Source organism: Corapipo altera, unplaced genomic scaffold, assembly GCF_003945725.1.
Source record: "Corapipo altera isolate COAL_440 unplaced genomic scaffold, ASM394572v1 52, whole genome shotgun sequence".
NCBI lineage: Eukaryota > Metazoa > Chordata > Aves > Passeriformes > Pipridae > Corapipo > Corapipo altera.
The window spans coordinates 1,242,723-1,264,221 of record NW_020884930.1 but is presented as its reverse complement, the minus strand read 5'-3'; the positions used below and the strand labels follow the sequence as shown (position 1 = coordinate 1,264,221).

The 21,499-nt window shown below is 39.9% G+C and overlaps 1 protein-coding gene and 1 long non-coding RNA gene across 6 annotated transcripts; one reads left to right on the top strand and one right to left on the bottom strand.

Annotated features, from left to right (window-relative positions):
- Window positions 1-1,080: 1,080 nt before the first annotated feature.
- On the bottom strand, window positions 1,081-20,811 carry LOC113954603 (carbonic anhydrase 13-like). 5 transcript variants are annotated; one of them, XM_027659147.1, is made up of 9 exons: window positions 20,719-20,811; window positions 14,168-14,365; window positions 13,771-13,819; window positions 13,053-13,078; window positions 10,314-10,432; window positions 6,954-7,049; window positions 5,763-5,825; window positions 4,649-4,804; window positions 1,081-2,554 (listed from the first exon to the last, which is right to left on the bottom strand). In XM_027659147.1, exons 1-9 carry the CDS (start codon window positions 20,747-20,749, stop codon window positions 2,441-2,443), a joined length of 852 nt encoding a protein of 283 aa, XP_027514948.1. In that variant the 5' UTR covers window positions 20,750-20,811; the 3' UTR covers window positions 1,081-2,440. The 5 variants fall into 5 exon arrangements, with proteins under 5 accessions (XP_027514948.1, XP_027514944.1, XP_027514947.1 ...); XM_027659143.1 differs by lacking the exons at window positions 13,053-13,078; window positions 13,771-13,819; XM_027659146.1 differs by lacking the exons at window positions 14,168-14,365; window positions 20,719-20,811 and adding an exon at window positions 12,540-12,604 and having other exon boundaries at window positions 13,053-13,800.
- LOC113954604 lies at window positions 9,014-10,117 on the top strand. The gene is made up of 3 exons (XR_003530283.1): window positions 9,014-9,101; window positions 9,204-9,252; window positions 9,748-10,117. It is a non-coding gene; the product is annotated as an uncharacterized LOC113954604 (long non-coding RNA).
- Window positions 20,812-21,499: the final 688 nt, after the last annotated feature.

Below are 21,499 nucleotides of genomic sequence, written 5' to 3'. Positions count from 1 at the left end.
ACGCAACCAAGTGCTCAGAGCCAAGACTGGGTCCACATTCTCACTTTAGAGTTGCAGCAGATGGATGACCTGAGAAGCTGTTCCCAAAGGATTTCAGGCAACTAAGTGTTTCTAGTCTTTTTCAGATGCCACCACTAACTTCCATCTAGGTCAATCTAACATGAATATGGCATCTCTGCATTAGGGGAATTACTGTTAATTATGACTTCTTCTAAAACTTATTAGCGTAACTATAAAAATAGTCAATAGTTCAAAAGTGCGCTGTCAGAAACTTGTACAATTGATTGCATGTCTTACCACTGCCCAAGACTACATAAAAAACGTAAAGACATATCTAATAGTACACTGCCCAAAGGCAGTCTTCAAATGATGGGTGACAGTTTTTTCTAAAATTAGAGCTGCAGGAGCTAGATACAAAAGTGAAGCCCTCTCTAAAAAAGTTTAAGTTCTTCAATAGAAAATACAAGACACATTCATAAAATCAATTTTTTATTTTGATAAAATCCTTATAAATATCAAAGCAATGGATCAACTCCATTGTTTTCAATATGCAAGAAACATACAAAACTTTCGTTTATGATATGAAGCAGTAGCCTTATTGCTTTTTCTTCTGAGGCTACTCACTTGATAGGGAAACATATCAAAACCAACACTAAGTCTAAAAAGGGGTGTGAAAACATACAACACACTCTCGCTTACTCCATGCACACTTTCCTGACGTGCCCTTTAAGAATGAACTGTCCTGAGGTCTTTTTAGCTGTATTCTTCTCCCTGTGCCAGAAAACAAAAAACAAAGGGTTTTTCCCCTTGTTTATTACTTGTACCTGCTGCTAAATGCCTTTCATTTCTCTAATGGTCTATTTGTGCTCTCCTTCAGAAAACATTCAAAAGGCAATGCAGGCCTTGCAGCATATAATAGCTATATTCTGAGGAGGAGAAAACAAAAAAGTCCACCTGTCTTAAACTAAGCGAAAATATCTATATCTCTATGTCTAATTTATTAAAATAGTATATAAATTCAATCCTGATTGTGATTTCCCTCATGTTTGTCCATCTAAGATCAAAAGACCCACTGAGGTAAAAGGCAGAGCCTATAAAACCTATAAAAAAATTAATTCATGGAAGATGAGTTGGTCAGAAGTACTACAGAGATTGATGGTAGTTGCTACCCATGAAACCTCTAGCTGCCTCTTCCAGGTATCACTGGTAACTATGTAGTTCTCACAGTTTAAGAGTAAATCTAATTCTATCCTAAGCTACATCCTATGGCAAGTTCATTAAAAAGAATAAAAATAAATTTGGCATAAAACAAACAATTATATTCAGATAACAAAAGCTCCTGAGAGAAACTCAGGCTCAAGCCAATTCATAAAGACAGACATTTCAACATATTCCTATTGAGGGCTGAGCTTTTTATTAGATATTGACTTGATTCCAATTTCTTTGGCTTTCTCTGAATGTTCTCTTTGGTCTTCTCTTTGGCATATAAGTGCAACCACCAAAGTTCAACTATTGACAGCCAGTACCTTGAGACATAACAGACCTGAGCAGTGCTGTGCTCCACTGCAGAGTGTGAGGTATGCACCATGTGGATCACACTGCAACATCTAGCATGAAAGAGTCTGGAGCAACAGCCACCCCTGCCTTCTGATTTTAAGTGGTAAAAGTCTGATGCTACACGGATATAGTGTTATAGTTAGTCCCTTATTGTTCACCAAATGCAACAGACTACATTTAGACCCAAAAAATTCCCTCTATGCCTTTCTACCTTGCAGTTTTCAGGTTTCAGGACAATTTCATCACTACACATTATGAAATTCAGGAATACCTAATCCACCTGACATGATCAGGCAATACATAAAATCCTTACTATTTGCTTTTTAAAAAAACATCAATCAGTACACGATTCCTGCTATGAAGCAGCCAGAATAACAGGATCATATAAACATCTGTTTTACTTAAACGCTGTTAGTCATTACTGCTTTTTGTCGAAAAGTGAAATGATAACATCATTGAAATAGTTTTAACTTGAGAATTACATTGTGAAGTCCTATATAGAAGCTAAATGTTATGTTAGAGACCAGAAGAATAAACCCAGAACATCCTATACTGCCAATAATACCAGGCATCCTGTTCAGTAATTTGGTGGGAAATTCTGGGCAACTCCTTTACCACATCTGACCCTTATGATTAGCAGTGACCTCTGTGCTCCCAAACCAATGCACTCAAACACAGTCAGTCCTGTTAATGTTGATGAACCTGCAACAGCTCAGGCAGGACATACCTGTCTGTGTGAAATGACTGCATGATAACCAGTAATAAAACAACACCTATTTGTTACAACAACTCAAGAAAAAAAATTAAAAATCACAAAGTATATTAACTATTAAAATTAATTCAGCCTTTGGTTTCAGAGGGAGACTACTCTGGCTTTACTCCTTTAATTCCTTCTGACTTCTCGTCCTCTTAGAGGCTGGGGAGGCCGGTAGTTTCTCAGCAAGCAGCAGGCGACCTCGTCCTCAGCAGTGCTCAGGAGGCTGCGGAATTTGGCCAGCTGTGATCAAAAGACACACATAAAGGTCAGCAGAAAACCCTCATATTGATACCAGTGAAAATGCATGTAGTAAATATTAAAGATACTTGTCACCTTTTTTCCACCTCGGAGAACAGAACTGTATTTTACTAAGGCATGTGGGGAATGGCAATTTCACCATTTCTGTCCTTGTAAATGAAAAAGGATGACTACTGAGAAAATCTCCCAAAATACATATCAGCATGAAACTGTGCATAAGGATTACTTGTTTCCTATATTCACACTTTTCTTCCATAACCTGATCTAAATCAGGAGGGTTTATATTTTTTAGTTGGATTTCATAGCTTGGAGATTCTGGAATGTTTTTTGCCAAAAATTACATTATGTTTCTTATAGCAAACACATTCTGTGTATGTTTTCTTGCTCAAAGAGTGTATTTACAATTAACCTGGAATTGCAGGTGTGGTGATATAGAAAGCTGCTGTAATTGGCACTTACTCAAATCAGGAGAGACTCAAAATTCTTTCCTTGTGAAGACACAGAACAAGCAGTTATTCATACCTCAGCATATGCTGATCCCAGCAGAAACTCCTAGCAAAACTCCACGTCTCAACCTCAGGAAATCCAACCTGATTTAGTTTACTTTTGTTTTATTTCTAGTATTTCCAATATTCACTATTTCTATATATCACCTTATTTCCCTTCTAGGTTGCCAAAGGTAGGACATTATAATAGAGCATTTAGTTGTATGGTACATTGCATCATATTTGCATTAAGAGCAAAAAAGTCAGTGCTATCTTGCTTCACCCCATTCTAAAGCTAACATTTGGAATTCACACTCCCTGTAAATTTATAAAAACTCAAAAGCTATTTTTAATTTCTTTCTACCTGAAAAATTTAACAAAAAGTCAGTAGTAAACTCTAAAGCCCCCAAAAAATACAAACCTGAGGAATAAAATTAAATGGTAGAACAGTATCAGTCATAGTGCTGACTGATCAATCACAACGGTGGACATTACTGGAAATACACACTTTTAGCTACATGCAACTTTATATTTATAAGAATATAGCGTATTTCTACTTTACTACATAAGATATACCTAAAGTCTATGAAAAATGACTAGTAAAGAATCACTGTAATTGACAGTTTCTCATACCATGTCCTCTGAACGTGTTACACATGGCTGTATACAGCATTTCACATTTTAGAATGTATTAATTATATATTTGCCCAAATAAGAAGCTTTTAACATGAACAATGGCTTTTCTTTAGAAGGTTGATACCTTAACACAAATTTTCAATCCTAGATCCTCATGCATTGCAGTGAGTCTTACAAAGCCAGATTGACTGGAGTGGGGAAGAGATGCAGATGAGAAAAATGCACACACTGAGCAAATAAATTACTTCAAATCACTTGCAAACAAAATCTGAGGTCTCCTGACTAATAAGCATCCCACTCAGGAAGCTGTCTTAACATTTAGTATAAAGACTGAAGTCACCATTTCTGCTGAGTATGCAGTCTCCGGTCTGAAAAACTCTTTACACCCTAGAGCATCAGCCCGCTGGGTGTCACTGTTGCAACATTAAGATACATCATGAAGCTTAATTTAACAAGACATGTAAATAACTCTTTTATGAAGTATCACAGTTTTCCTAAGACAGCCTAACATAAAACCCCAATTTATTACGATTGTATTTGCTTTTCACAATTCTAGTAAATTCATCAAGTTTTACATATCTGGAATGCAAGAATAAATTTACTATTTATCTGCCAGATAAAAACGCCAGAGAAGAGGCTTGAGTAGGATATGCAAGTAATCAAATCAAATGGAATTCCAGAATTCCTAAGGGTCATCAGAACTCTTTTTTTGCTGTAAGTTCCTTATGGGTTATTTTTGATTATTAATTTTTAGAGTATGCAGATTCTTTTTAAAAATGAATAATAAATAGCTGTTACAGCAAGAAAAGCAACAGGAAGTCAGGATAAATTTGATATACAAATTTTGCCTTTTGAAAATCCCATAAGTTCTGCAATGACATATTTGTGGATGTTATTTACAATTTCAAGTCTTACAAAAGCAATATTTTGATAATGGTGACAAATCAAACAGTACCTGTTCAGAACAAACGCTTATGGGCTCTCTCAGAACAATCCAGATAACACTCTCAAGAAGAGGTGGAACAGTAAGAGAGCCAAAGTAAGTCCAGTAGTCCAGGGACTTGGGAAGCAGACAGCTAGGATCAAAGTTTGTGAATAGTGCTTTTTTACCCTGGAAATTAAAGAAAAAGGTCATTTGTATTCTAGGTTAATTATATTTAGAATTTTATTTCAAAGAAAAAAAAAAGAAAAAGAAAAAGAAAAAAAACAGGGAAATGTTATTTAATGTTATTTATAAGCAAGAGGCCAAGATAAATCATGCCAAAGGAGGTAGAGCTTGCTCCACTATCAGGTGGGCTGGCAGCATCCTGGATGATGGAGGTCCTCATCAGTCAGACATTCTGACGAGGCCTTACCTCTGTGACAGCTTTTTCTGCTGCTGTCCCTGCTGCCGGCAGGACACCATCAAAGGTGTCATTTTAGCATAGGCTCCCCTGAGTTACAAGTGACCATGAGATGAAAGTTGAATGGAGAGGACAGAAGATGTTAGACTTTCAGTGTGGTCTCTGTGGAGCTGGCAGAGTAACCCCACAGGTTACTGCCACCGGCTCCTTTCACCATTTGCTCCTCCCAGGTCCACGTGTTACTACTGTTTCTCCGTGTTCCAGCCACCAGGCCAGAGAGGACTGTACAAAACATCATGTTGAGAATCAGGCTGATTTATCTCACGCAAACAATAGAATTATTTCTCACTCTGTACCTCTGTTATTTCTCACCCTGTACCTCAGCAAAACAGGAGAAATACTTCCCTCATCTTTTTCACAGCTTTACATAAAGTATGTTCTTCCCCTGCTACTATTCTCATAGCAACACATTCATCAGAGACTGGGTTCTGTGAGGAATTAGCCTTTTCCTCTGATCTTTTACTGTATAAAAACTGTCTACTTAGTTTTTGGCCTAAGAAAAATGCTCCTAAACTGTCTCAAACCAGATGTGGATAGCTATGATACCAGTAATCAGGGAACATGAAAGTGAACGGAGTAGCAGCCAGGTTTCAAAAAATAAAAAAAACCACCAAAACAACAAAAGCAACTACCAATATTAGTATTTTTTTAGAAAAACTCATTTACCTTGATTCTGATGGTGTCCAAGCGGTCAGTAATCTTCTTCAGCTGAGGGTTGCATTCACCAATCTATTAAAACCAGAGAAAAGAGAAACACTGGAGCTCCAGGGAAAATAACAAAAATAAATAATCAAAAAGCAAATGCATAATTAAACTGTTTTATATAACTCTCCTTAAGTGACTGTGAGAGCCGATGGACTTCGTGAAGAAGCCTGTAACTAGCTGGTCCTTGGAAATAGTACTGGTCATAAAGAAGATCCGCTCCCTTGCTGATAATAATTATTCTGGCTACCCATAGTAATTATTTCAGCTCCAAATGAATCACAAACTTTTCACTACAGGAGAACAGAAACCATTATTGTTCATGTTTTAATATGCAAGATATTAAAAGTGGCAAGCTTACATCTGTAATTTAAATTACTTAAAACATCGAAAAAACTGTTTTTATGTATCCCAAGAAGAATTTGTCTGCTCAGAAGTCCAGTAACACTTTCCCTTGAACCATTATAATGCAAACTTGAAAGACTGAATTACTGAAGCAGTTCTTTGCAACTGCTAGATGGAATGGCTTCCTGACTGTGCCAGCATCAGCACTAGCTGTGCTCAGGAAGCTGTGGCATCCACCAGAAACCACAGATTTGACCAAAGCCCTATCTTTTGCCATGGATTGTGTGAATTCTCCATCTGTTTCTTCATGCAGAAGTCAATGAAGCTGTTGCATAAGTTTAATTCATCTTAGAACAGGGACAAATGGCAAAAAGATATATAAGAATTATAAGGAAATTCTCCAGTTTCTGGTTTTGGTTTTATTATTATTATTTTCTAGAAGAAACTACCAGCTCAGAAACAAACTGTTAAAGAAACATTTGAATCAAATCAGATTGTCCCCATAAAGAAACCTATTAGTCAAGTACAGGTTATCTGGATCCATATAGGGGCAGCTGAATTAAGTTTCACATCTTATGCTGTACTGGAGTGCAAACTAGGCAAACAGACTCTCACTGTCTCGAAAAATCTCTTAATCTGATATTTTTATTCTTCAAGGAAGCATAGCTTTCCATATTGGCAGCTAAACACTATGAAGGAAACAAGTATAAAACAAGTATCTTTTTAGCAATAATTACACCAACCATCATGATTATCTCTTTGGGCTTATAATGCAGATTTATTAGGAGGGCTGGAGCATTCTTTTCTTACCTTCAGAAATACAGCCATGACTGCTAATCCATCTGACTGACGAGCTGCCTCAACAAAGCTGGAATACTTCTCTGCATTCCAATGGACCACATGAAGCTGAAACGCAAGAGACACAGACAGCATCAACTCTCGCTGAACTGAAGCAGTGGCAAATGAATACTACAACTTTCTGGGTTAGATACTCTACTTCACTCTTTTGTATGCAGAGCCATTTAGTGGAGATATTTCATGAAATCAGTAAACATATAGTTCACACAAATGGCAAAAGTATTTCCAGGGGCTGGGATTATTCAAAGTTTAGCAGGAATCAGCACACCACAGTGCCTGACAAACTGCTGTTGGGCCCTCCAGATTTTGAATTGGGAAGTTAAGACAAGAAAGCCAAAGGTTATATAACTAAAGGTTTTAAATCCATATTTAGTACAGCTGATTTTAAAAAGTGATTGAAATTCATGAGGATGTCCTTAGTATTTTACTCATCTTTTTCTTTAATCAAGCTTTCAGCAACATTAATCGGCCACATAAATAGCTAGAAAACAGGCAGAGGAACACACATTAAACTTGCACTGACCCCTTGTCCCTTGTTTAGTTCACGCTAAAAAGCAACATTTCATTTTTGATACTTTCCAAATGTTATTTTCTACGACCACCAGTAGTTAGGCCCTTACAAGCAGCTTGATTATCTCAAGTTTGAGCATTTGCATTTCCAACATGTATTATTCTGGAACTGTCCTCTTGTACTTGCTTAAGCAGCTTAAAGACACCACCTAGCCAGGTGGAAAAAGGAAAAGCCCATGATCTCTGCTCCCACATCACCTAAGTCCCTCCTGCTAAACCAGGTTTCCTAATTCCTGACCACAATTCATGGTGGAAGCTCCTGGTACTCAGGAAGCTCCAGGATATCCCAGCCTCTGGAGAGAGTATAAACAGTCACACAGCACTTACGTCTAAGTACTTCAAAAACATTAATTACTGTCACAAATCCTCAATGGATTAGTAAATCTTATTACCCACAGTTTTTAGACAGAGACGCTCAGAAGCAGGGCATGAGACTGGCTTTTCTAAAATTGGTGGCCATCTTTTCAGACCTTGAACTTTAGGAGTGCTGAAAAGCAGCTTCATTGAATGACTTAAACTGGGATGTATCCCTGAAAAAAAAGGCTTCCTTTTGGAATACAGCACTTATAAGACAACTAAAGTAAAAGCAATTTAGGAAAGCTGGAACTTGCTTTAAAGGTTTCCTATGGGAAATAACATAGCTGCATGGCTGAAATAGGGATCTAGAATAAAGATTTTTACCCTAAATCTCAATCCTTGCCTAACCTCTCTGAGTTTCAATTTTTCATATCTCTTACTTGGTCTTACTTCATGTTAATGTTTGTTAAGCACTTGGGCTCTAAAGTGCTGAAACATTACTTCCAGCAAGTAAGGAATATCACTGTAGTCAACAATAATACATGTATGGCCACGATGACACACATGCTGGCTCACAGCTTCAGAAATCCTTGAAGGAAAGTTGCTAAAAATATTATAAATTAAACCAGGAAGAGAACATAGTCCACTAAACCTTTCACAAGTGCATTAGTGTCCTGGAGCTCATAATGTCTGCACCACTCACTATTATAAGTTCACAGAAGCTACATTGAACAACTTTTAAACAATTAACTTTTAACATACACAAAAAGGAAACAGATACTCTCAGTCAGAATTGACTTTTATTGTGGATTTGAAAAAAAAAAAAAGGAAAAAAAAGCTAACAAAGAACAAAAAGGAAAATTCCCACAACTACTAACAGCCCACTCCACTCCCTCATAGCTTTGCCCCAAAAAAACCCAAGCCCACCATCCCAAAAAAACAAAATCCCCAAAGAAACAGAGCTGTGAAACACTTTTGGGTACAGACCCCTTCTCAATGGCTTGTGACTTCTCTGTAAGGAATATATCCCGTCTTACCACCGCTCTGTCACTGCAGCTTGTGAAGAGATCTTGATCAGACCATATGTTGTCACAAAGAATGGAGCCATGGATCGCTTCTGCTTCCCGGTGGGATTAGAGGCCAAACCTTGAAGCCTTCTTTACCTGTACACTAGTTCTTTCTTCAACTCACTTGATGCTTTTTCTTGAAATCTTGCACATCTTCCTTACAAAGGTGAGCACTGAAACCATTTTCACATCTCCTTCTGAGGTATTTTCTTTTGTGTGAACAATGCTCAGAAGCCTTGATTTTAATTCTGCGTTTCTTATCCCAAAGCCAAAGTGACATCTGGAGAGCTTCTTGTGGAGGGTTACCCAACCAACAGGTAACAGAAAGGTTTTTAGACTGGCTAGAAATTCAGAGATATTTTCTCCTTCTTTTTGGTTTCTTAGATGGGAAACATATAATTTTCTCAGCTAGAAATTTGGGGTTGGTACTTAATGGTTTTAAAGCACCTCTATTAATTCTTTATATTCCATCTCACCTGGTTCCTGTGGAAAACATAAGCCTTTAAACACTGCAAATATCACTTTTCCCCATTAGTGTTAGAAAACTGATCTTTTTTTCCTGACTGCTCTCTTACATCACTTCCAGCAAAATCTGATCACACTACTGTGCATACATTGCATTTTTTTCTTCTGTAGTATTACGCCTTTTATTTGTCCATTACCATTTATTTTTACACTTTTTACTTCTTTTTAACCCCAGAAAACTCTTTCACTCTGAATTACCTGTTGTTAAAGACCTCAGTCTCATCAAAATACTCCATGTTACTTCCATTTGCAAAGAGGAATCTCATACTGAATACTTTTTCTTGCAGATTACTCAAATGCACCAAAGGAGACAGAGCAGGAGTGAAAGCTCCATGCCAGAGCAGATGGTGCATGTCTCCTTGTGGCACCTCCACTGAAACACATTACCCCACAGATAGCAGGCATCCCATAGATACTCAAGAAGTGCAGTTCTTAAAGTCATAACCACCACATTGCTAAGTGCACCACAAAATGCAATACTCTAAGTCTTGCATAAACTTTACACTGCACAGGCCCCAAATCAAATAATTCTGTTGTTTGTCATTGAAGTTGAGTTTGAAAATGTTCTCCAAGGAAGAGACAGCGAAAGACAAAGATTAAAATAGCTCTTGAACATTAAATCTTGCTCTTATCAAGCTCTTGTCTTCTGTACTCCTTTTTTAATCCTCTCCAAAGCTCTCAAATAGGTTCTCCTTTGAGAAAGGACCAAACATGCAACACTTCAGGAAGACTGCTTGTCTTTTGATAAAATGCAGGGAAGATGAAAAGCAGGAAGAGGAGGGGCAACATTATCCTTACAATGGAAAACTAGTCACAAGCTTAGAGGTGCAGATGAGTCCATGCAAAGCCTTACCTCTGCCGCATACTTCATCCCATCCACCGCGTGCTCAGAGCCGGCTTCATCGTTGGACCCCCAATGGAAGTGAATCTGGCGCAGCCTGTAGGTCCCGCTGAGTGGCCCCCCAGTCAGCACTGGAAACCCAAGCAGAGGAAAAGGCTTCACTGCAGGAACAGGAGCCTCTACCCACATCCTCTAACCTCACACCAAACTTCAGTCTTTGGACAGTCCTTCGCTCCTTCTAAAAAGCTCTCTCAGATGGCCTCCCACTTCTTGGAAGTACTACAGAAAGACTCACTTGTCCGGGATATGACTATGAAAATTGCATTTATGTGTAGATTAGTGGGTTATGGGCAACTAAAGGGTATGTTGTTATCTCCAGGTTTGTCTTGCTTTGAGTTGAATATTTCTCAGAAAATGGGAAAATACTTCTATTTTGCAACATTCAAGAGAGTTTCCTCTCTTGAATAAATTTGAAAGAATCACTAAGAAATTAGGCTTAAAATATAGATTTTGTGAATAAAAGGGATGATCATAAAAATGTAATGTCAGCACAATTTCTTCTTCTCTTTGAAATCTGGAGGAAAATAGGTGGAGCTTAAAAAAATTTCAAGGCTCTTTCCTTCATTTGCAGCTAAATCTAGTTACATCAGATTGGAGTCGGAGAAAAAGGAGTTTATATTAACATAAATAAAAATAAGCCAATGCTGCATATGCATTGTACAACGGCAATATTACTGACAATTAGCCAGGGCTGGAAGGCATGTACTATGAGGAGTGGCTAAGTACTTTGGGCTTGTCTAATTTGGAGAAAAGAAGGCTGGGAAGTGTCCTCACTGCTCTCTATGGCTTCCTGAGGAGAGGAAGCAGAGAGGAAGCCGCTGGTCTCTTCTCTCAGGTATCCAGTGACAGGACTCACAGGAAAGGCTCAAAGCTGTGCCAGGGCAGGTTTAAACTGGACACTGGAAAGCATTTCTTTACTGAGGGTGGTCAAACACTGGAACAGGTTTCCTAGAGAGGTGGTCGATGCCCCAAGCCTGTCAGTGTTTAAGAGGTGTTTGGACAATGCCCTTAACAACATGCTTCAACTTTTGGTCAGCCCTGAATTGCTCAGGCAGCTGGATCATTGTAGGTCACTTCCATCTGAAAGAATCTGCTATATTTTATTCTATTCTAATGCTATTTTGTTCTAATTCTATTCTGTTCTGATGTAATTCTATTCAACCTAACATGCATACGGGTAGGCTTTTCCTTGTTTTGCTTTTGTAAGTGCTCATCATTTACGCATCAGAGCTAGAACCAAACCAGCTCTGCACAGAGACTTGAATGTGAATCGTATTCAGAAAGATTCCTTATTCCCTGCAAAACAAAACGTTCCATTCTCTGGGCTTCCTCTGAAGGCTTGGGAATAGTTTACTGGTTCATTATAGAAATTTTAAGGGGAAATGAGGGGAGCTTTACCCAGATGGTTTTTAAATTAAGAGCAGTAGGGAGAACAATTTTTTCTCTCTTCTAGGTTTAGTCCCAAATCTAAACTTTCTTAGGAACAATATACATCAAATAAAGATGAAAGAATTTTAAGTTGCCTATTTGCTACACAAGTAGCCTAGCTAATGAAAAGGAACTGGGACTGTTTATATGGGGGGAAAAATATTTGAGTTCCTTAAAGCTTCAACTCAAAACCATGCTTTTACACAGCCTACAGATATAGGGGATGGGGAAATGGCACTCCTAAAACAAATTCCTTCTTTCAAGGAATGAAAACTTGAAGGCAAATGATCCTAGAAATGCGTAAAGATTGGTGTTGTAACTGGCTGAGGGAAAACTATTATGTAGAAATGCATCGGAGTGAAATACTTTTGCTGAAAAATGTGAAAAACAGCCTGATGATGTATTTGTGCCACGTCGTACAGTGATGGTAAAATCCCTTTCATTCCAATCGTAATTAAGGAGGAAGCTGGTCAGAAGCTTTTTGGGCAAATATCAGTATCTCAAATTTTGAAAAATGTTAGAAGAAGATCAATTGACTAATTTCAAAGAATGGAGCTAATGTGGTACCAAAGAGCATAAACAGACTTAAACAAACAGTTACAGACCTGACAGCCCAGTTTCAATGCTGACCAAAGTGAAGAAATAGTTCATATGGAAGTCAGTTGATAATGCGTTAAAAGACGCTAATGTATTTAGTACCAATTAATTTGATTTTTTTTGATGAAACCAACACATAGCAGGAGTCCTTACTTCACAGGTGAGCCCCATAAGCCAAATTTGGGCCCTAGAAAATTCAGTATTTTTTGAGCAATGACCTGAAAGAAAACAAAAACATTACTGATAAAGTTTGTCAGTGACAAATATTAGGGAAAATAGTGAATTATTCAGCTTATGGATGTGGATTGAAGAATCTAGTCCATACACAGAAGATATGGACTATGCTGAAGGAGAGTGGGGACTACATCTGTTAATTATCTGATCTACATTTGCCAGTGCTTTGCCATGACATGAACTATATTCTTGGAGATATGGCCTGAATAAAGGAGGATCACATTACCATTGCTTTGGTACCATGGTAAGCCTACAGAAATGCTATGTTCAGGCTCTGTCACTTCATGGATGGAATTAAGAGAGTGGAAGAGGTTCTTGGTGTATACACATTCATTGCCTTTTTTTTTCAAAAAATAGAGTTTAAAGGCTAAGTTGATACAACTCACATCAGCTGATGTGCTGTGAGGGTAATTAACAATTAGAACAACTTACCAAAGGCTGTGGTAGGTTCATCATCACTGGAAAATTTGAAATCAAGATTGTGTGTTTTTCTAAGAGATGTGCTTTACTTCACCAGTGCCTACTAGGCTTGAAGCAGAGATTAATTCTGGGAAGTTCCGTGGCATCTGACACACACGAGGTCAGACCGATCACTGATGATCAGCTGGTGGCCCTCAGGCAACATCCAATGTTGCTTGTATTGATAGAAAACTTAAAACTAAGACTGTCCAGGAAACCAAAGCACAATGGTGTCTCCATCTATTTCTCTCCCTGTTGACACTATAAGCTAATAAGTCCTCAGGACTAATGGACAGCATGATCAAAAATTATTTTCCCTCTGGCTTTGACTTTTGGGAAAGCATTATATGGGCTTGGATCCTCAGCTAAGCCTCAGGCATCCACAAGATGATATTACTGCTTGAAGATTCTGTGCTCCTACAGTTTCAAGGGGGGTTGTGCTGGCTTGTCTAACATCTAAGACAAGGTTTTAAAGATGAAGGCACTAACATTACAAAGACTATGCTAAACTAGAGAACTGTTGCTTGCAAAAAGGGAAGCTACATACTCCTGGAAAAGACTGGGACAATAACACTTTTCAGAGAAGAAAAGGGATCATTTGGGATATATTTCACTTGTTCTGTATTGGCTCTTTCCTGACACAAGAAGTCCAAGTATGGGTTGTAAAAAGGGGAAAAACATATAACCAAACCTGCAGCTAAATTCAGATAAGAGATTTGAGCGATTCAGTTCGAATGAACCTGTAATGAGACACAAAGGATTCATCTGCAGTGAGAGAGAGAGCAGCATTTGAAAAATTGTACACAACACTGTTCAGACATGATGGCTGGCACTACCCAGATGGTTGGGGTGGATCAAACCACCGCTGTGAATAGGGAATCCCAGCACTTCCTGAGAAACACAATCTCGAACTCATGTACAAAATAAATTCCCACATTGTATAATGCTGAAAGGCAGGGAAAAAAGGAATCTCTCATCTGGAGAAGCAAAGCCTTATCGTTCATGAGGAATTCATACCCAATAGTGAGATGTGCCCAGGCTCTATGCACTCTATACAGAAGACACAGTACAATAGGAAAGGAACAAACCTGATCTGTTGATGGTGTCATCGAACTCCACACTGGTGGAGTGCCCGTTGTTAAGGATGATTTTAGCAGAAGCTGGATCGTAATTGGGATTTAGAGGACGGAGGGAGGGATCATACTTGGTTTCCTCAGTTTTGATGTCGATGGGTGACTGACGGTCTCCATTAGCGACAGGAAAAACCTCCTTCCAGTGGGCAGGCCCTGCAACGCATTGGAGGAGAAGTCTAAATTGATGACAGCACCCTCATTCTTATGAAAGAAAACTTGCTTGAATTGTTCTCATTTGTACCTTTTAAATTCAAAAAGGATGAATCAGAAAAACACAGATCAAAATACTCAGCTACTTTTGCTGCATCACATCGCAACAGCAGCTCTCAGGACCCCTTCATGTACCTTGCATGTACCCTTGAACAAGGGTATATATGCAGTATATAGATAATTATTCACAGTTAAGACTCAACTATGCACAAGAAGCATACAACAAATGCTCATTCAAATCAAGCATCCTGTATCCAAGAGACACTATGCCTCAATAAATTTCTGACATGCCATTTTTGCCTATTATCATCTCTTACTATGTCTTCAAGGATTACCTCTTTTCTATCCAAATTCTCACATTAAGGTTTTTTTTATACCTTAGTCATTTGCTGCAAAAGACCTGAGACTTGAGAACTGACTATGCTGAATGAGATGGGGAGATGTCAAAAAAGTTAAAAAAAGCTGAGTGGTTCACAGGTTCTTCTGGAGCCTGATGGCAGTGCCTGTAACCTAAGCACTGCTGCACCACCGGTCACCTCCAACTCTGCACACCAGCTGTCACAACAAAAGACAGACTGTTACCCTCTAATCACAAAGTCTATATGCACACACACACACACACACACACACACACACTAGTGTAGCACTAACAAAATCCAAGAATAGGAACACTGAGGACAGTGGTGCCTGCACAAGGTTTGGATTTCTACTACCTCCTGCTGATAAATGAAAGTAGATCTTCCAGAAACAGACTTGCAGCACCATTATCAGTGTCAGGTAGAAATTAAAGGACTAAAGAAGTTGTTAACCAATACCACTGATCTCAAGTTAGCCTTCCTCCCTCCATGCAAGCTAAGCCATATGTAAGCTGAAGAGCTAATAAATCAATAATATGGATATGAGAAAATGGCAAATGCCATTCTAAAATGGTAAAAAAAGCTTCATTGATGAGATGTGTGAGTTATCTGTTATCTACTAAACATCAGAGTTCTCAATAAGAATATATATTCCATTTTCTAACCATACCTAGATAAAGAAGCCAAACAAGAAAATATGAACAGTAAGTGGCTTGGGGAATAGATAGAAAACACGGTTTAGAATGGAAAAGAGGATAAAGTAAGGAGAAAGAGGAAAAGGAAAAAGAGAAAGGTGAAAGGGGAAAGTCTGCAGGACAAAGGATCTTTCAGTATTAATAAAGGTGTAGTACTCCAGGCTTATAATGGATATGAAGCATAATAAATCAACTAAGAGAGACTAGATACAAGAAAACCTTAATATAAGCATGAGAACCTAATCTTACAAAATCTGCATAACTGGAAATCTTTGTAACTCTCTATATGGAAGATAACTGATTTCAGTGCAAAAATTAGCCTGTTGGTTTGGGTCTTTTTGGATAGCTTAGCGCTTAAATAAACATATTGACAAAAAAGGATTAAAATGTATGACACCATGATTAACAGCCTAACATCAAAACTTGTTAGACATTTTTCTTTCCTCGACTTCAGTAGAAGTAAACACAGCTGAGAAACTCACAGGTGCTAAAGGTGCCCCAACAGTAAATCAGGGAGAGAAGTGCCTGCAGCGCCGTGGGGCAGCAGCTTGCACAGCCATCTGGGCAGAGGCTGATTCTCCTCTGAGCAGCATCAAAAAATGGGAGAGAAGGAGAACTTGAAAGAACAGTCTAAGACTTAAGCCTCAGGCAGAAGAAAGGCAACGGCCTTTCGTCTAGAATTTGTTAAAAAGTCCTTTTGTTAATGACTGCATTAACTAAATGCATTAAGGAAATCGCTTCTAAGGCAGAAGATAAAAATCCTACTGGTTTGAAATATAAAACTGTTTCAACTTAATTTTTCTCACTTCACAAATGGTCATCAAAGCTATCCAATATTTTAATTACATACAGTTTAGCATATATTTAATTGTATTTAGATCCTAGTACCCTGTAGTTAGAGATGTAACGTGAAGTTTTATTCATAAGAACCATCACTCCATCATTTATACCTAACTACTGTGTTTTAGGATACTTAAAAAAAGCTTATTGCTACTTAATTTTAATGTTTCCAATATTCCTTAACTGAGAAAAGACAAAATAAATTTATATGCTTAACTACTTGGTCCATTTGCTCTAATTCCAAAATAACTACAGTTATCATACATTACATAATATGAAAGATTTGCACTCAGAAATAATACAAAGGTGCCTAAAAGAGGACCCAAGGCTGTGTTTCTATCGTTAGCTAATTATTTTACAGTAAACTTCAGTTCTAAAAAGACATGGTAGTTGTTTTTGTACTTGTTCTTGGCTCAGATGACCAAAATACCGTTTTGCTATGGTGATTAAATGTCTATCAGTAAACAAGACTACCAGAAATATGATCTTTTAAAATATACAGAAAAACATCAGGAAACTTCAGCTCATTTTGTACCACCAGGTCATATCAAGCAGTATTTCTTACTAGATAATCTATCAGCAATCTAATACAATTATTATACTCTTGCCACTCTAGGAAAACTGTGACAATTCATTACTACAGACCCTACCCCAGCACAACCTCTGGATATGACTGTTGGAAAAAGTCATTACAGTTGGAAGAAATGCTCAAATGCATGTCATACAATTGGATTTAAGCAATGGGATCTCCGGGCTGAAAATTTCTTCTGAATTTGGACCTGAACTAGGTGCCTCCATATTAACATAATGTACACTTTGGTTTTATAAATATGTACTTTAAGACATATCCAGGAAAGTATAACTCACTACTCACTTCCCTTCATTTTTTCATTTACTGAAGGAAAATGATTAATATACCAATTTTTGAACTTATGATATGCTCTCTTGTTGTTGGGAAAGTGTTCTGTTGCTAGAGGCGATTACCTAGTAGCTCTTAAAAATCAAAGCCACTGTGATCAAGATTTATGACAAAACCCCAAACCATTTGCTCTGAAGATTTCATGCCTCTATTTTGGACACAGTATTACCAAATGCAATGCACATCTCTGACACTTTTAGGTCAGACTATCGCTGCATATACCACTCACCAGCACTGCACAAATCCAGTTCACGACACAGATCTCATAATGAAGGTAGTGAGGAATTTGCCAGGAAATAGAACTCATTGTAGTACCTGACAATGTTGTGCTTTTCTCCAACTGCAGTTAAAGATCATGAATTTCATCAAAAGGATAGACTAACTTGAGACAAGCCCAGTGAAGACACTGCAGGACACAGTTCAGTTCCAGGGAGTCTCTATATGTGCATAAATAGAGTATGTACAGGTGAAAAAGTGGATTTTTTTTAAGAGTTTACTATTACATATAGAAAGTGTATTATTTTATGATGGTCTGACCTTGACAGGATCACATCCTTATTTATTCCTAAAGAGAATCCATTGCCCAGTTTATCATCATACACAAAGTGCTTAAATTTATAAAGCTAGGTTTGCAAGTAATTTAGTTGCGTATTAGGTTACAATAAGATTAGCTCAAATAAAAATCATTAAAAAATAATAATGGGTAAAATAAGTGCATTTTTTTAAAGCAGCTATCAAAATGATGTAATGATTCTCAGAGAAAAAAAATCTATAAGGAGTCATAGTTGGACTCAAGTATCTTAAAGGTCTTTTCCAGCCTAAATGATTCTCTGTGGCTCTATGAATCATATCCCTTTTATTTATAAAATGCGTCACTATTACAGCAGTAACTAGATCAAGAGAAATTTTTTGCAGTAAAAGACAATACATGTAAGTATTTTCCATACATTTCACTAAACAAATAGTAAACAGAAGGCAATTGACTTCCCACTGTGGTTCCTTCCAACCTTACTCATTCTGTGATTCTGTGATTTGCCTTTTAACTAAGGGAATTCCCCAGTAAACAAAAAGGACTGTTCCTGTGAAGGGTGAGAAGATTCCCCTCTTGACAGGAACCTTGAGCAGCAGTGAATACCATTAATGATGCCACAATGAAGTCAGTTTTCATGATTTCAATATTGTGCCTCTATAGATAAGCACAATAAGGTATGAGGTAAGAAAAGTGGCAAGAAAGTAAAGGTTAAGGTTTTCATAGAAATAAAATGATGTCTTGTTGCATTTCAGAAATACATGCATCAAAGCAACCAAGAACTTCTATATGGCAAGCTACTAGTAGCAGGGAGGCTACAAAGGTGGCTTCTGTGAGAAGCTGTAGAAGCTTCCCCACGGGGTACTCGTGCTGGAGCAGTTTGTGAAGAACTGCAGCCTGTGAGAAGAATTCACATTGGAGAAGTCCACAGTGGGCTTCTCTCCATGGGACCCTATGCTGCAGCAGGGGCAGAGTGTGAGGAGTCCTCCTGCTGAGGAGGAAGGAGAGGTAGAGACATGTGATGAACTGACTGCAGCCTCCACTCCCTGCCTTCTGCACTGCTGGAGGGAGAGAATGTAGAGAAAATCAAGAGTGAAGCTGAGCCTGGAATAAAGGGAGAGGTGGAGGGAAGTTGTTTTAAAGATTTAGTTTTATTTTCTCATTACCCTACTCTGATTTGATAGGCAACAAATAAAACTAATTGCCCCCAGTTGAGTCTGTTCTGCCCATGATGGTAAGTGGTTAGTGATCTCTCCCTGTCCTTATCTCGATCCACAAGCCTTTCAGTCTATTTTCACTCCCCTGTGCAGTTGAGGAAGAGAGTGATAGAGCTGCTTTGGTGAACATCTGGAATCTAGTCACGTTAATCACCAAAACTTTTAATTCTGTCTGTAACAGTGGGCCCATGCCCTAAATATAGATATACCATATAGGCAGACATGTATATGTAATATTTGACAGTTTACTTTATGCATGTAATGATTTATGTTGCGACTGTTGCAAGTAACAAATGCAGATCTCAGAGGGAACACAGATGTCTTTTCAACTCCGCAGGCAGTCAACTATAGATATGTGCACCAGATTTAACTAATTTCGCTTTGTTTCTGCCTCATGAGTTGCAAAAGTTGATCTGAGTTTCAGATAATCTATTTTATGCCTCTCTCCTTTAGTCTCCTGTGAGAGGCAGGGGAAAGGGGGGTGGACTGATGAGGAACTACCCACCTCACAGCTGCTGGGGGCTCCAAAAAAGGAGAGAGTGAAAGGCAAACTCCATCTCGAATATGTTATCAGCCAGTAAACAGTGTTATAGGAGAAATGGGGCCCCAAGCAAGGTCCAGGGCCACCCCTATAGAAACTCTGGTGGCCTCCCCTCTCTAGAAGTTGAGAATAGCAAACAAGGAGAGATAGGATAAGGCAGGGAGAGTGGGCTTCTTATCTGGACTGTGCAGGTGAAGCTCACAGCATAGAAACATATGGAGAAAAAAATTTGAAAAACAAGACTCATTTACGTCTTCAGGGGAGGGGTAGGGCAGACTGCATAACAGCAGATAACACACCTAATCATTGCAACATCACTGTGATCCACCACCACCCAGTTTTTCAGGAAAAGTACATCCATCCAGAAAAGATGGAACAAGAGGGCCAGAAAGGAAAGGCAGTACTTGCACAAGCAGTATTCCGAAATTTATATATTCTTACAGGCATTAGTATATGCAAATATATAGCTGTCTCCTTTTACTGCCATGGCATCTTATTTCTCTGTGTACAGACAATACAAGTTATTCCATGTATTTTGTCAGAGCCGAGCCTCCAATTTTCAAAATCACTTCCACTTCTACTTGCATGACTTGTGAGACCGTCTGCACACAGGAGCAGCGTTTGCATGACTTAAAATGCAAACCAGAACAAAGTCTTTAAGCCTGCTGATGAGCACATCTTGGGACTTCAAAGACCGGCAAGATTAAGGAAACCATAGAACAACTAAAACCCAAAAGCATCTCCTCTTAGGTGCATAGTTATACATTTAAATGACCAATTCTAGTAACCAAGATTTCCCACCGTGTAACAGAAGCAGAAAACAGCTGGAATTAGACAGGCACTGCCGATACAGCAGTTCCGATCAGTGTCACTGTTCAACAAGTACTCGATGCGCACACGCAACTGTTCATGTACACGACCAAACGAAATCGCGACCGGGAACGCGACAGACCCGACTCGAGCCAAGCCCCGGCCCGACTCTGCAGGCGATGGCTCACGCACGGACACCTCTCTCAGCCGCCTGCCTTGCAGAATGCCGAGACAAAAATCTGCTCGCTCTCACGCTGCAAAGCCTCGACAGCATCTCAGCTCATCCAGCTTTCCCGCGGGCGCGGGAGCTGCCAATCCCGGCGGCGGGAGGTGCCCTCGGGGAGACCCCGCCGGCCGCCCCGACGACCCCCCGCCTGCCGCTCCCCTACCGTTGTGCTCGTCGTATCCCCAGTGCAGCATGGCTCTGCTCTCCTGCCGGCACGGGACGGACGGGATGGGACGGGATGGGACAGGACGGGACAGGACGGGCTGGGACGGGAGAAGCGGCTGCGCCCGATTTGAAGGCGACGGGCGGCGACGCCCCGATCCTCGGGCGCTGATAAGGAGCCTGCGGCGCTTCGGCTCCCGGCCCGTCCGTGCCGCCTTTCGGCCCAAGCCCTCCACCGCCCAGCGTGCGCCCAGCACCGTCGGGGCCGCTCGGGGCTGCAGTGCCATCTCTCCAGGGCCCGCTCCAACAGAGGGAAGGTGCTGTCCCTCCGCCAGTCCCCGTCTCGCTACATCACGAGTTGCACGACGAGGAAAGATGGGGAAGATGTTTCCACTCCTAGGGTCACCCCGCCCCCCCCCCCCCCCTCCTCCCGAAAGCAAAGCGAAGCGCGCACCGCTGCATCCCCTCCCGCCTTACTCCCAGGGGAGCGAACCCAATTCCCTTTGGAACCGGCCATAGAAAGATTCCACGTTTTCCCAAGCGGGGCCCGTGGAGGCAGGAGGGTGTACCCACAACCCACTGGGCATTTATTCTTTTATACCATCGCCCCGGGTGCTGCCCACGGGCACGTGCTTTGGGCAACGCGGTGCTCGGGACTCGGCGCTCAGCCGGCCGCGGTCGCGCCGCACGGGGCTCTCAGCCTTTCTGTGCTGGGAAACCTGGCTGGGAAAGCGCGGGAGCGGCAGGCGGGGCCGGGACCGGGGCCGAGGACGGGGCCGTGC

Bases quoted from the DNA above. Each gene is read 5' to 3' on its own strand.
- LOC113954603 (XM_027659147.1), bottom strand. From the start codon at position 20,749: ATGCTGCACTGGGGATACGACGAGCACAACG. The intron at 13,079-13,770 runs GTTTGGTTATAT...CAAATTTTCCAG, and splicing joins TTATCTGAATTTAGCTGCAG to TGATGATGAACCTACCACAG. The intron at 7,050-10,313 runs GTAAGGCTTTGC...CTTGCGTTTCAG, and splicing joins GGATGAAGTATGCGGCAGAG to CTTCATGTGGTCCATTGGAA.